This window comes from Gigantopelta aegis, chromosome 8 (genome assembly GCF_016097555.1).
Source record: "Gigantopelta aegis isolate Gae_Host chromosome 8, Gae_host_genome, whole genome shotgun sequence".
Taxonomy (NCBI): domain Eukaryota; kingdom Metazoa; phylum Mollusca; class Gastropoda; order Neomphalida; family Peltospiridae; genus Gigantopelta; species Gigantopelta aegis.
In genome coordinates, this window is record NC_054706.1 from 12,954,933 (window position 1) to 12,970,675 (window position 15,743).

The 15,743-nt window shown below is 38.9% G+C and overlaps 1 protein-coding gene across 1 annotated transcript in view; it reads right to left on the reverse strand.

The window, feature by feature from the left end:
* The window catches only part of LOC121378585 (glutamate receptor ionotropic, NMDA 2B-like), a 149,479-nt gene that overhangs the window by 18,077 nt on the left and 115,659 nt on the right, over positions 1–15,743 (reverse strand). Inside the window, 7 exon segments of the mRNA XM_041506832.1 lie at positions 1,825–1,957; positions 2,322–2,539; positions 4,264–4,390; positions 8,396–8,582; positions 10,012–10,145; positions 10,952–11,068; positions 13,949–14,163. Coding sequence (XP_041362766.1) covers positions 1,825–1,957; positions 2,322–2,539; positions 4,264–4,390; positions 8,396–8,582; positions 10,012–10,145; positions 10,952–11,068; positions 13,949–14,163 — 1,131 coding nt within the window.

A 15,743-nucleotide genomic window follows, 5' to 3' on the forward strand; every position in this document is an offset into this window, starting at 1 on the left:
AGTATACAGGCCCTTACGCAGAGGGGGTACGACGGGTGTGTACGCACCCCCCCCCCCCCCCCCCCCATTTACTAAAGGTCCACTTTTCTCTATTAAATTTAAATAACGTTACGTAATCGTTGTTGTTTTGAGGTGTTATTTTTATGTATTGGTCCCATCATGAGCAATTCGCACCCACCCATTGAAAATCCTTCGTACGGGCCTGGTATATCGTAATTACGCACCCTTGCACAAATTGCACAGTACCAATAAGACTTTGACGGTAAAAAACTGGAAGTTGTTTTGATGGATAAGTGACGTAAAACTTTGCTTACTTTTTTTACCATTAATTCTTGTGGAACTATTTACGCAGAATGGCAGCTCAACACTTTTTTTTAATATTCTCAAGTGATGTTTGCAATTATTTGTGCTATCGATTAATGTGCGATTTATTTATCACAATCAATTTTCAAACGGCGAAAGATGACAGTTGCAATTATTAAAAGGCACCTTTAAAATAACTCTTTTCGACAACACCGATAGCATGCACTCATGAATCGCTGTCAAAATAGAGATAACGCCAGATGTTCGCACACTACAAGTGCATCCATTTATTTTTAAATTAACTATTTCCATTAAATAGAAATGAAAGCTTTGTGTAAAAAAAAAACCCCTTCAAATCGTAATATTTCAATATCCGATTTGAACTTATAAAATACAAGGTCCCTAAACACTAATGGATAAATCTGTAATGCTCTAATTATCAAACGTTACTTTAAATAAAATGTGTTGAGTGCGTCGTTTTTCAAATGGTACACTGACGGTCTATTTTGGCGGTGCGAAGGATCGTTCCTAGCTTAAAACAACTTGAATAAAGATTGTTTTGTTTAACGACACCCCTAGAGCACATTGGTTAAGTAATCATCGGCTATCGGATGTCAAACATTTGGTAATTCTGACTCATAATCAACAGAGGAAACCCGCTACATTTTTATAATGCAGCAAGGGATCTTTTATATGCACTTTTCCACAAATAGGAAAGGACATGTTGACCAGTTGTAGTACACTGATTGGAACGAGGAAAAAACAATCAGTTGCACGGATCCACTAACGTGATATTGCGACACATGCGCCTCACGCGAGCGCTCTACCGACTGAGCTAAATCCCGCCTCTAAAACAACTTAAAGGGACATTCCTGAGTTTGCTGAAATTTTTAAGATGCTATCGACTAACAGAAGCTTTTTAACGATTGTAATTACATATCAAATGTATTTTTCTGCATAAAATAGTAGTGGCTGTATATTAAACGTGTTTCTGATCGTTCTAATATTTGTACTAGGTTAAATTTCATTTTATTTCCTAAAAAAGATTTTTCGTACGTACGAAATTATTTGAAAACAAAATCCAATTTGGGCTTCTTCCAAATATTAAGACGACCAGAAACACATTGAATATACAGACACTGATATTCTAAACACGAAAATTATTTAACATGTAAGTTTAATCGTAGAAATATTTTATTAGTCGGAAACATTTTACAATGCAGCAAACTCAGGAATGTCCCTTTAATGGCAGCAGCAAAACAGAACAACACAAAGAGAATAAGGGCACATTAATATTGGATCTTTCCCAGCTGTACCAAACAAAAAAAAGACACAAACACATCCTCCCTACTACTATAACGAACTAGTATGGTCCCTTCCGGTTCGTTATAACAGTACTTTCCTGTTACATGTATTTGACAGATGAAATATGGTGGACTTATTTGAATACCACAGACGAGTTGATTTTCAATGGTTTACCAGTATATATGATCACTACGAATTGACTGATATTATACGTACTGAATCCAGGGCTCCCCACTGAAAATCTTCCACTTCAAACAAGTCGAAGTCGAACTCGAGCTGAACACTGAGCTGTTTGAGTAAATCTATACTGAGTCCTACACAGCACCAGTCTGTTGTGCGGTTGTAAATCCTGCAAGTAGAAGGAAGGACACGTTTTATTTTACGACACACTCAACACATTTCATTTATGGTTATATGGTGTCGGACATATGGTTAAGGACCACACAGATATTGAGGGAAGAAACCCGCTGTCGCCATTTCATGGGCTACTCTTTTCGATTAGCAGCAAGAGATCTTTTATATGCACCATCCCATAGAGACGATAGCACATACCACAGCCTTTGATGTACCAGTCGTGGTGCACTGGCTGAAGCGAGAAATACCCTACTGGGCCCGCTGATGGGGATCGATCCCAAACCGACTGCTCATCAAGCGAGCGCTTTACCATTGGGCTATATTCCAGCCCTAAATGACTAACAAAAAAGAACATTTACTTTTTCTTGTTTTCGTCTCGCTCGTAGATGCGACATCTCGCCGCCGACTCCGTGCATTGGTTGTTGGCTTCCGGTTTCACGTAAATCACATACGGGTTCTCTCTGAGCGTGGCGATTCGCACGAAGCTCTTTTCCGGTTTGCCTCGAGGTGGAATCGAGGCTTCTCCTGGCCACGTGATGTCCTGCATTATCAGCTCGTTTTGCTTCACTCTTCCAACCTGGTCAAAGTACAAAACCATTTTTGTTCGTTCAAAAAGTCTGAATTAAATGGATCCACGTTCATATGGTTAATATTTCTTACACACCCGTTGGTGAGAACATCATTCGTTATTTTTGATAGCACATACTTGTTTACACATGTACGTGTTAACAATTTCAAGATATACGACTGGTTGCTCCTAGGTGATGACCAGATCACCAATGTCATACATCTATTGGAGAAAAAAAAAACCCAGCAAGAGCGAAATCGATTACACTGTGACGTATAGTCAACCTGGCAATCATTTGTCTGTGACGTGTAAGTGCAAGGGCTGTAAATAACTCTTAGCCGAAAAAGATGTTAAAATTCGTTTAAAACCTATTTTTTGAGGATATGTAAGAAATAGAATAATACATTCTTTGTCCGTTAGATACCATTTATCTCACAACTCGTTGTTAAAAACGTATCAAATTAGCTTTCTCTCATTAGATACATTTTCAAACAACTCGTTGTAAGACAAGGGTGTATACGACCAAACCAAATGCCATAGACGACAATAGTAACATATGTGGCTAAAACTCATACCCGCAGCGTATCAATCAACATAAACGCCACGGATATAAATACTACTACCCCTCACCCTTAAAGTGAATCAGCAAAATTTGGGGGTCAAGCTGCTCATTTCCGAGATAACAGGTAGCGTCTAGTTCCGCACAAAATTCTAGTACATTTTTTTTTTACAGGTACCCAATACGTTTAAAGCACAAAAGTACTTGACACAATGGTACTAGATGAAATAAAATTGTATACATCTTTTGTCCAGATGAAACACATTCACATTTATCACCAATCACAGGACTTGTGGTGTTCACTTCTCTATCAAAAGTTGGGTGCACCTGGAACTTTGACCCAGCCGGAAGTTATTTGGTTCAGTACTACACTAAATGGTATCTAACGGCCACTCATGTATTATTCTCTATTTGTACAATGCTGTAAAGTGTGTACAGTATTAAACACTATTGTCATTATTAAAGGGACATACCCTGTTTTTAAACATTAAGGCATATTTTTCACTATTAGAGCCGTTTATGATCAATGAAATCAAACATTACTTATATTTTATTGTTTAGATTATCCATTTCCTTACAACCGAAGTGTTTCGGATCATCCTGATGTTTCTAATACCACATAATGCATTTTTCATCATTTTAAAAACTCACGTGCGTCTGGGAAGTAATGATTATTGAATCGCGGTTTAGTCTATTTTTATGGGTATTTCAACGTCACAGACTCTACTGTATCTAAATTTGTTACAGGTTTGTAAATTAACCAAACTTAGTGTCCATTGTTATGGGTTGAAACTAGGGTTTAGGTGAAAAATATGCCTTAATGTTTAAAAACTGGATCTCTCCCTTTAATAAGAAAACTATTTTATTGCGTCTGGTGCATCTGTGGCTTGCGTATTGGGTATTTACGATTATTTCGTTGCTTTTGGCCGCATGCGTTTCGCAGACGCACACATCGCACACATCGCACGCATCCAGTCTAGACACTCTCATTGAAACTAATGGGGTTTTGGGGGTTTTTTTTAGCAGGACGCACCTCATCCATCCTATATCAGCTTTCTTAGATTGGCGCATTTTACTTTAAAAGTCTACTATTGGGAAAACATCGAACGGTCGGCTGGGGATGATGGTGTGTACTAAATGTAATATATCACGTACTATAATATTAAATTCTTACCTCAATCCACTTTTTACCGACCACTCGTTGCTGGATGTTGATTATTTTTAATTCTGTATATCTCAGAGTCCCAGATTCATTAAAGGCTATCGGTGTAGGTGTTGTAATTGAAATATTTTTCATATATCTGAAAATAAATGTAATTTACATGGTAATTTTTCACTTGTATATATAAAAAGTTAATAATTGATATATGTTATAAATACCCACCAAATTGTGGTTTGTGCGTGTGCGTGCGAGTATACGAAATAGTACACCACGTACTACAACCATTTGCTACATTATTGCATCGCCAATTCAAATGGTTCCTTATAGTGAACAAATAATTTTTTACAGACACAATCGCAAGTTGCTGTACTAATTGCTATATAATACCTCCGATAGAATAATCGAGTATTTTGTTACAGACACAATCGCAAGTTGCTGTACTAATTGCTATATAATACCTCCGATAGAATAATCGAGTATTTTGTTACAGACACAATCGCAAGTTGCTGTACTAATTGCTAAATAATACCTCCGATAGAATAATCGAGTATTTTGTTACAGACACAGTCGCAAGTTGCTGTACTAATTGCTAGAATAATATATTTTGTTACAGACACAGTCCGATAGAATAATCGAGTCGAGTATTTTGTTACAGACACAGTCGCAAGTTGCTGTACTAATTGCTATATAATACCTCCGATAGAATAATCGAGTATTTTGTTACAGACACAATCGCAAGTTGCTGTACTAATTGCTATATAATACCTCCGATAGAATAATCGAGTATTTTGTTTACAGACGCAAGTTGCTGTCTAATTGCAAGTTGCTGTCGAGTATTTTGTTACAGACACAATAATGCTGCTATATAATACCTCCGATAGAATAATCGAGTATTTTGTTACAGACACAATCGCAAGTTGCTGTACTAATTGCTATATAATACCTCCGATAGAATAATCGAGTATTTTGTTACAGACACAGTCGCAAGTTGCTGTACTAATTGCTATATAATACCTCCGATAGAATAATCGAGTATTTTGTTACAGACACAATCGCAAGTTGCTGTACTAATTGCTATATAATACCTCCGATAGAATAATCGAGTATTTTCGCTTAAAGGCGCAGACACTAGTTTTAACCTGTAAAAACCAAAATGGACACTATGTTTAGTTAATTTATAAACCTGTAACTCATTTGGATAAAGTTACAGTAGGGTGAAAGAAGAGTCTGTCACGTTAAAACAGGAAATATCCTTAAAACTAGACTAGAACTCGAATCAATAAACCGCTACTTCTCAGACGCACGTGCGTTTTTAAAGATATGAAAAATGCAATCTTTGGTACTACAAACACCAGGATGACCAGAAACACTTCGGTTCTACGGAAACGGATAATCTAAAGAATATAATACAAGTAATGTTTGATTTCAGTGATCATAAACGGCTCTAATATGTAAAATATGCTGTAGTGTTTAAAAACTAGGGTCTGTCACTTTAATTCCGTACGAATTTATTCCGATTAAAATGCACATTAATTTGATCATCAATACAGTCTAGTGGTCTACGCTATCAAAAGTTAAAACATTACAACATAGGTTTTATGCAATCTAATTGTATTATTATAATTGATACAAATTCAGTTCCGACTAGAGCCATCCACGGGAGATAAGCCTCACTGTCTAAGACTAACACGGAGGTTACGCCCCTTTAAAACCCCAATAACAGTCAATTCTAAACTTCTTTCTTGCTACATTTTAAACGTACTATTTATTAGTCTCCTACCGATCCAACCGGGGGGGACTATAGGTTTCGTCTCTGTCCTTATGTCTGTCCGTCCGTCTCTCCCAAATATAGCTTTTCGGATTTCTTTCTTTCTTTTTGTTTGTTTTTGTTTTTTTGTGGGTTTTTAAAAACAAGAATTATTAACAATGCCTCGAGATATTGAGCTGAAAGTTTGTGTATAGCTTTATCGTGTACTAACCGGCCTCGGTGGCGTCGTGGATAGGCCATCGGTCTACATGCTGGTAGGTACTGGGTTCGGATCCCAGTCGAGGCATGGGATTTTTAATCCAGATACCGACTCCAAACCCTGAGAGAGTGCTCCGCAAGGCTCAATGGGTAGGTGTAAACCACTTGCACCGACCAGTGATCCATAACTGGTTCAACAAAGGCCATGGTTTGTGCTATCCTGCCTGTGGGAAGCGCAAATAAAAGATCCCTTGCTACTAATCGGAAAGAGTAGCCCATGTAGTGGCGACAGCGGGTTTCCTCTCAAACTCTGTGTGGTCCTTAACCATATGTCTGACGCCATATAAGCGTAAATAAAAATGTGTTGAGTGCGTCGTTAAATAAAATATTTCTTTTTTTTTTTCTTTTTTTTTTTTATCGTGTACTGTTACATATTAAGTTGGACGTCTGTTGTGAGTTACCCATTTTTGACAGAGTTATAGCCCTTTAACCTAGCAGATACGAAAATGTTTTCCCGACTGTTTTTTGTATACAATGCCTCAATATATTGAATTGAAATTTTGTATATAGCTTTATCATGTTCTGTTAAAGATCAAGTTTGACGTATATGGAGATATATCAATTTAGGTTATAGCCCTTGAACTTAGGAGATACAAAAATGTGTGGACCCAGTACGGCACATATATTACTTCAGCAGTACTCTCCGCATGCTTTTTAAAACAAAAGTACTGCTGATCGTTGAATATTAACGTAATCGAAAATATTTTGTCAAATAATTAATGTCAAGTTGTGGTGACAAAGCCCAATATAGATACTCGTCGTTGCATTCAAACACCCCCCCCCCCCCCCCCCAATACAAACAGCTGCAGTTAATATAAGATCTGGAGACGTCGCTGAAGATATATTTGTTGATATTTGTTAATTTTAATATTTTTGAATTTTTTTATCTTTATACAAACATTCTAAATACTAATTTGGATTTCTATTGTACTTCTTTTTATTTAAATGCAGGTTTTTTTTACACCTTTTATAAATAATTATGTATGCTTTACTTTTAATTTTTACAAAGGTAAATAATATATGAATATGATTATATAATCACAGACCCGGACGTTACAGTTTTATAATCACAGACCCAGACGTTATAGTTTTATAATCACAGGCCCAGACGATATAGTTTTATAATCACAGGGCCGGACTTTATACTTTTATAATCACAACCCGTGCTTTATACTTTTATAATTACAACTCGGACTTTATAATTTTATAATCACAGACCCGGACGTTATACTTTTATAATGACAACCCGGACTATACAGTTTTATAACTACAGACCCGGCGTAATAGGTTCAAATTGCCCCCCCCCCCCCCCCCCCCCCCGGTTCAGTTTACCCCCGGGTAATGTGAACCTAGGTTCAAAGTACCCCCCGTAGTTTCAAATTACCCCCACCCAACAACTAGTAAATTTTCACAAATAGGGTATATTTTTATATGGATAATAAAGAAATTATTACACGAACGGGTGTGTCATACTGATTTTACGAAACTCGTGACAGATTTCATACAAAGAAATCTGTCACTCGTTTCGTAAAATCAGTATGACATACCCGATCGTGTAATAATCTCTATTTCTTGTATACTACTACCTAAGTTCAGATATAAACTGTTAATAGTCAATACGTAAATAATAGAACACGTAATATATCTGTCCTATTATATTTTACGTATAGCCCCTTCCTGCGTCGACATCACGTCGTCTGTGTATATATACACGGACGTTAAACAATGATTCAGTCACTCACCATTTTTCACCCCAGGAAATATCACTATGTAAAATTAGTCTAATTCACAACACGTTCATGAATCGCCGTCTAGTTTGAGATATTAAATGGGTTAATCCGAAACTTGGGGCAATTTTAAACTACCATATATGTGCAAGTTACCCCCCAGTTTCAGGCTACGCCCGGGGGGTCGTTTGAAACTAAGGGGGGTAGCTTGAAACTAGGTTCAAACTACCCCGGGGGTAATCTGAACCTAGGTTCAAACAACCCCCGGTAATCTGAAACTAGGTTCAAACAACCCCCGGTAATCTGAAACTAGGTTCAAATTACCGGGGAGTAACTTGAATATGGGAGGAATTTGAAACTGGGACACCGGGAGCGCCACACCTAGCTCTACCTGTACATGTGTTTTCCTTCCTCCCAGTAGATCTTGCCCGTGCTGTTGCAGGTTTGGTGCGGCACGATATTCAGTTTGGACGCCACGCCGCGCTTGCTGGCGATGTCCTTGAGGGCCGTCACCCATATCGTCACTGCCGTCTTGATCGCATTCTCCATCGAGTTGCGGCTGTGGTCGTAGGAAACACCTACAGCAAAGGACAGGGATGAGGAATGTTTTCAAATGCTGAAGTATTATTACAAAAAAATGGTCTTAACCGGTATAATGGTTAAGCTATCGGATTTAAGGCTGGTAGGTACTGAAAGAAAGAAAGAAATGTTTTATTTAACGACGCACTCAACACATTTTACTTACGGTTATATGGTGTCAGACATATCGTTATGGACCACAAAGATTTTGAGAGAGGAAACCCGCTGTCGCCACTTCATGTGCTCCTCTTTTCGAGTAGCAGCAAGGGATCTTTTATATGCACCATCCCACAGACAGGGTAGTACATACCACGGTCTTTGATATACCAGTCGTGGTGTACTGGCTGGAACGAGAAATAGCCCAATGGGCCCACCGACCGGGATCGATCCCATGCCTATCACGCATCGAACTAGCGTCTTTTCATTTGGCTACGTCCCGCCCCTGGTAGGTACTGGGTTAGACTCCTCGTACCGGCTGCCATCTAGAGCGAATTTTAACACCTCAATTGGTAGGTGTAAGACCACTACACCGACTTCTCTCTCTCACTAACTACTAACTACTTATCCTCTGTTCTAGAGAGACAGTCCAGATAGCTGACGTATGTGCACAGGACAGCGTGCTTGAACCTTAATTCGATATAAGCACGAAAATAACTACAAATGAATAAAATTTAAAATGTCTCATTCAAACTGTAATAATTGTCGTGAAAAATTCAAACATTTTAGTAAAACAATAACATTTTGCCATTTGTCTGAATACTTATGTTTATGTTGAAGTGATTCATTCAATCAGTTAATCATTCATTCATCCCTCAAATCATCCATTAATTTATCCAACCATCTACTTATTTATTCGTTAATCCATTAATTTATTCGTTCATTTATTCATGTATTCATTCATTCATTCGTTCATTTATTCATTTCATTTAATAAGCACCATCATATTTAGTAACTGACATACTTTTAAGGCTTTCTTATAGTAGTATTATTGCAGTTTTATTTCTTATTGTTCACAACATGTAGGGGTCGGGATGTAGCCCAGTGGTAAAGCGCTTGCTTGATGCACGATCGGTTTGGGATCGATCCCCGTCACTGGGCTCATTGGGTTATTTCTCGCTCCACCCAGTGCACCACGACTGGTATATCAAAGGCCGTGGTATGTGCTATCCCGTCTATGGGATGATGCATATAAAAGATCCCTTGCTACTAATAGAAAATGCAGCGGGTTTCCTCTCTAAGACTACATGTCCACATGACCAAATGTTTGAAATCCAATAGCCGATGGTTAACAATTCAATGTGCCCCATTGGTGTCGTTAAACAAAACAAACTTCAGAACATGTAACAAGTGGAGTATTCAGAAGAGCGAGTAAACCAGTCGATCGCGGACCATTCAGTATGTAACACACGACATATTATGGAGTCTTACCCAGCATTCCCAAGTGGAAAGACGAAGGGGCGATCTTGGCTGTGGGAATAGCCGTCTGAGTGAGAATCCACACATAGTCGGCAGTAGTTATACCCATAGCTCTTGCATAATCTAGAATATATTTGGACTCAAGTCTGCAAAACAAAAAGAGGGTATCAGTGAAACTGTAGTAATTGTTACGCTAGTATACTGATCAGGTAAATGAAAAAAAAGGTATAACATATACAGTGTAACGTACGTTATACAGATATGGTCGTGGTATATCAGTATTTACCTACCCACTTGTTTGCAGCAATATAACACGTACATTATAACACGTACGTTATACAGATATGGTCGCGGTATATCAGTATTTACCTACCCACTTGTTTGCAGCAATATAACACGTACATTATAAAACGTACGTTATACAGATATGGTCGCGGTATATCAGTATTTACCTACCCACTTGAGTGCAGCAGTATAACACGTACAGTATAACACGTACGTTACACAGATATGGTCGTGGTATATCATTATTTACCTACCCACTTGAGTGCAACAGTATAACACGTACAGTATAACACGTACGTTACACAGATATGGTCGTGGTATATCAGTATTTACCTACCCACTTGAGTGCAGCAGTATAACACGTACAGTATAACACGTACGTTACACATATATGGTCGTGGTATATCAGTATTTACCTACCCGCTTGAGTGCAGCAGTATAACACGTACAGTATAACACGTACGTTACACATATATGGTCGTGGTATATCAGTATTTACCTACCCACTTGAGTGCAGCAGTATAACACGTACAGTAAACATGTACGTTACACAGATATGGTCGTGGTATATCAGTATTTACCTACCCACTTGAGTGCAGCAGTATAACACGTACAGTAAATATGTACGTTACACAGATATGGTCGTGGTATATCAGTATTTACCTACCCACTTGAGTGCAGCAGTATAACACGTACATTAGACCTGATGAGTTCACCCATCTCGCGCATGGAACGTGTTTGGTTTTTGGCATCCCTTAAGATGAGCTCACACAGAATCTTGAATCTGTAACAAAACAAATTCAAATAAATTTTTCTCGAGTACATTTTGTATTTTTTTTATCATTTAGAATAGATCATCAACATCAAAGTCGTAGACCCTAGTTCCATCCAGTGAATATGGACACTACATTTGGTTAATCTAGAAACCTGCAACACGTTGGGATAAAGTTTCAAAACAATAAAACAAGAGTCTGTCACGTTAAAGGGGGGGGGGGGGGGGTGCTGCGCGTGCTGTAACGTTACCGTGGTGCAGGGGTGTAACATTCTCTTTGAGAATGGCCAATACAGCACAAATTGAAATTTAGAGTAAAAGTCAGTATCTATCTGTGATATTTGTATTTTTGCACAGTTCTCTACACTGTGTTTTAGTTTACTTGTTGAATTGTTATATTGATGTTGATCATCAAATGTTTGTTCCATTTACCATAGTTTGACACCCAATAGCCGATGTATTTTTCGTGCTGGGGTGTCGTTAAACATTCATTCATTCATTCATTTAAAAGGGGTGGGGGGGACATTAAAAAATCTCCATAACTGTTACATGCGTAACAAACGGCCCTAACAGTGTTTAAACATTGGTGTCTGTCACTTCAGTACCATTGCACGCCACTGTTACAACATTCAGAAGCGAGATACGTTTAAACACCACGATTATCTTCTGTGAAAGGGGCGGGACGCAGCCCATTGGTAAAGCGGTCGGTCTAGGATCGATCCCCGTCGGTGGGCCCATTGGGCTATTTCTCGTTCCAGCCAGTGCACCACGACTGGTATATCAAAGGCTTTGGTATGTGCTATCCTGTTTGTGGGATGGTGCATATAAAAGATCTCTTGCTACTAATGGAAAAATATAGTGGGTTTCCTCTCTAAGACTATATGTCATTATTACCAAATGTTTTAAATCCAATAGACGATGATTAATAAATCAATGTGCTCTAGTGGTGTCGTTAAACAAAACAAACTTTTCTTTCTTCTCTGAAAGCAGTGTGAATCTATAGTAACCTCTATTGAAAACGCACCACTTGTAGTTGTAAAAAGGAATATGAGAAGAAAGAAGGATATGTTTTATTTAACGACGCACTCAGCACATTTTATTTACGGTGATATGGCGTCGAACATATGGTTAAGGACCATAGAGAGAGGAAACCCGCTATCGCCACTTCATGGGCAACTCTTTTCGATTAGCAGCAAAGGATCTTTTATATGCAGTTGTGGAGCACTGGCTGGAGCGAGAAATAGCGCAATGGGGTCACCGACGGGGATCGATCATATCCCGACCGCGCATCAAGCGAGCACTTTACCACTGGGCTATATCCCGCCCTGGAGATATGAGAAGAAATAATAACAATACATTTAACTGATTTTACACAACTTGATGTATTTGGGAAAGCACACACATTTAATATATGGGTAAGCGTTATTGTGTGTTGTACAGCAACTTCAAACATGCAATAGGGATCATTACTGAAAATCGGCGGTTACATAATAATCTGAGTTAGTAGCTGAATTTTATTGTAAATTTTAATTTAACTTTTTAATCTTTATACAGATGTTGATAATCAATTCATTTGTATATTTTTCATTTATATGTTTACCCTTGTTTGACACACACTAGTTTGCGCGTTCGGACATATATTCGATACAATGAGCAGGACCCCATGCCTAGAATCGATCTTAGCGCTAAGATCAACTTAAATGCATTTTCTACCTATGCACTTAGGGTGATCTTAGTGCCAAGATCGCTTTATGAAACGGGCCCCTAGACTGTCATTAAACCAAAACAAAAATCTCTACTCTACCAGCCATAAAGGTGGCACGTTAATTACCCTACCAGCCACAAGGGTGATACGTTAATTACCATACCGGCTATAAGGATGCTACGTTAATTACCCTACCAGCCACAAGGGTGATACGTCAATTACCCTACCAGCCACAAGGGTGATACGTTAATTACCCTACCAGCCATAAGGGTGATACGTTAATTACCCTACCAGCCATAAGGGTGATACGTTAATTACTATGCCAGCTATAAGGGTGATACGTTAATTACTCTACCAGCCACAGGGGTGATACGTTAATTACCCTGCCAGCCATAAGGGTGATACGTTAATTACTCTACCAGCAATAAGGATGATACGTTAATTACCCTACCAGCCATAAGGGTGATACGTTAATTATCCTACCAGCCATAAGGGTGATACGTTAATTACCCTGCCAGCCATAAGGGTGATACGTTAATTACCCTGCCAGCCATAAGGGTGATACGTTAATTACCCTACCAGCCATAAGGGTGATACGTTAATTACCCTACCAGCCATAAGGGTGATACGTTAATTACCCTGCCAGCTATAAGGGTGATACGTTAATTACCCTACCAGCCACAGGGGTGATACGTTAATTACCCTACCAGCCATAAGGGTGATACGTTAATTACCCTGCTAGCCATAAGGGTGATACGTTAATTACCCTACCAGCCATAAGGGTTATACGTTAATTACCCTGCCAGCCATAAGGGTGATACGTTAATTACCCTACCAGCCACAGGGGTGATACGTTAATTACACTACCAGCCATAAGGGTGATACCACAGAGACCCCTAGTAATTGTGCTGTATAAACATATAACAGCAGTCACACATTTCTCAAATTTTTCTGAATTTATTCAGCAACAGTAATTCCACGCCAATGTATGTAATGGTGAATAATAGTGTTCCGCCATCAGTTGGTTTGAGGTATCCGCGTTCATTTGATGTGCGCGCTTCATCTGATTACAAGACCCTCGCTAACCAAGATTTTGGCGCTTAATGGCAATCTTCTTGCGCAATAACCAGTCAAATCGCTTACAAGTGCTAGTGGCAAAACCTGTTTACTGAACGCAGCCCTGTTACCTTACTCTCGACACGCCGTCTGGTGAGTATTTGGGCGCGTTTTGACTTTCTTCTGCCTTCGACCTGATCGAGGCTATAAAATCTTGGTTCCCGGCGACTGTCGTTGTGACGATGGCGAAGTCTGTCCAGTTGTAGCGCATCAACAACTTGAGCATGGCGGAAGACATGTGTTGGATCGTGGGCGCTATCTGTAACGTCCTTGCCTCTTGTAATGCCTGTAAGAAGAGAAAACAGATAATTTTAACGTATAACCTGTATGCGTTAAAAGCAGACCAATGAAAAAGTTACAGTTTGTTTGCTATTACAACATCACTGCAGCACACTAATTTATTAATCATCGGCTATTGGATGTTAAACATTTGGTAATTCTGACATATAACTCTTAGAGAGGAAACCTGCTACTGCTACATTTTTCCATTAGTAACGAGGGATCTTTTTTATGCATCATCCCACAGACAGGCCATCTCATACCACGGCCTTTGATATACCAGTCGTGGTGCACTGGCTGGAACTAGAAGAGACCAATGAAAATCCAGCTGCCTTTAAAGGGCCTATACTAAGTTTTCGGCGATTGCTGAGATGATGTCGAGCAACAAAGAAACCATTTTCACGACTGTAATTACATTAATATATCTGTAATATAAAATATTAGTGGCTTTATATTAAACGTGCTTCTGGTCCACCTATTGGGGCGGGACGTAGCCCAGTGGTAAAGCATTCGCTTGATGCGCGGTCGGTCTGGGATCGATCCCTGTCGATGGGCCCATTGGGCTATTTTTCGCTCCAACCAGTGCACCACGACTGGCATATCTAAGGCCGTGGTATGTGTTATTCTGTCTGTGAGATGGTACATATAAAAGATCCCTTACTGCTAATCGAAAAGAGTAGCCCATGAAGTGGCGACAGCGAATTTCCTCTCTCAATAACTGTGTGATCCGTAACCATATGTCTGACGCCATATAACCGTAAATAAAATGTGTTGAGTGCGTCGTTAAATAAAACATTTCCTTGTGTACTAGGTCAAACTTCATTTTATTTCCTAATATATATGTTTTCGTACATGCGAAATTATTTGGAAGCCATCTAATTGTATATATAAAAAGGCTCGCCGCCACTCTGCTAGAAACGTGTTGCAATAACTACTGAAGTAGGGGCTGCCTTTAAGATTAGTAGAAAGCCAGAAACGGGGTACTAATATGGCAGTAATCGTGGCTAATCAAGGGCGGACCCCCCTCTGAATTCGTAAATGCTAATTTTTGCAACCGTAGATACACCTTCCGGGTCCGCTTATGGTCTCCGTTGCATACTAAACGACTGCTAAAGCCAGTATTTAGTTTTTGCAGCTTTCTAACGTTCAAGAATTACATTATTCCTGAAACAGTACTTTTACGACATCCATTAAAACGTTGTTTCTTGTTTTTTCTAAACACAGTAATATGAAACCGTACAAACCAAGTCTTTAAAAGCTTATGCTTTGCATCGCTTATCGATTCTGAAGATAAATTGACTCAAGTATAAAGAATCCAATAACAGTTAAAAGCAGTCAGCTATACTATAGAGCACATCAAAATAACTGTTATGTTTCGTTTATAGCTCTTGCTGTTTATTTTGTCTAGGCGTTTCTGAATACAATGTCCGAGCATTTCGTGTACAGTGATTCAGATACAAGATATAAATGTATTTACTGTAAATCGCATTGTATTGGACACAACAATGCGGACTTGCATATAAATGGAACTTTGCGGTAGAGTCCAGCTTGTATTATACGACTACCCGCGAGGTGAACATCAGCAGC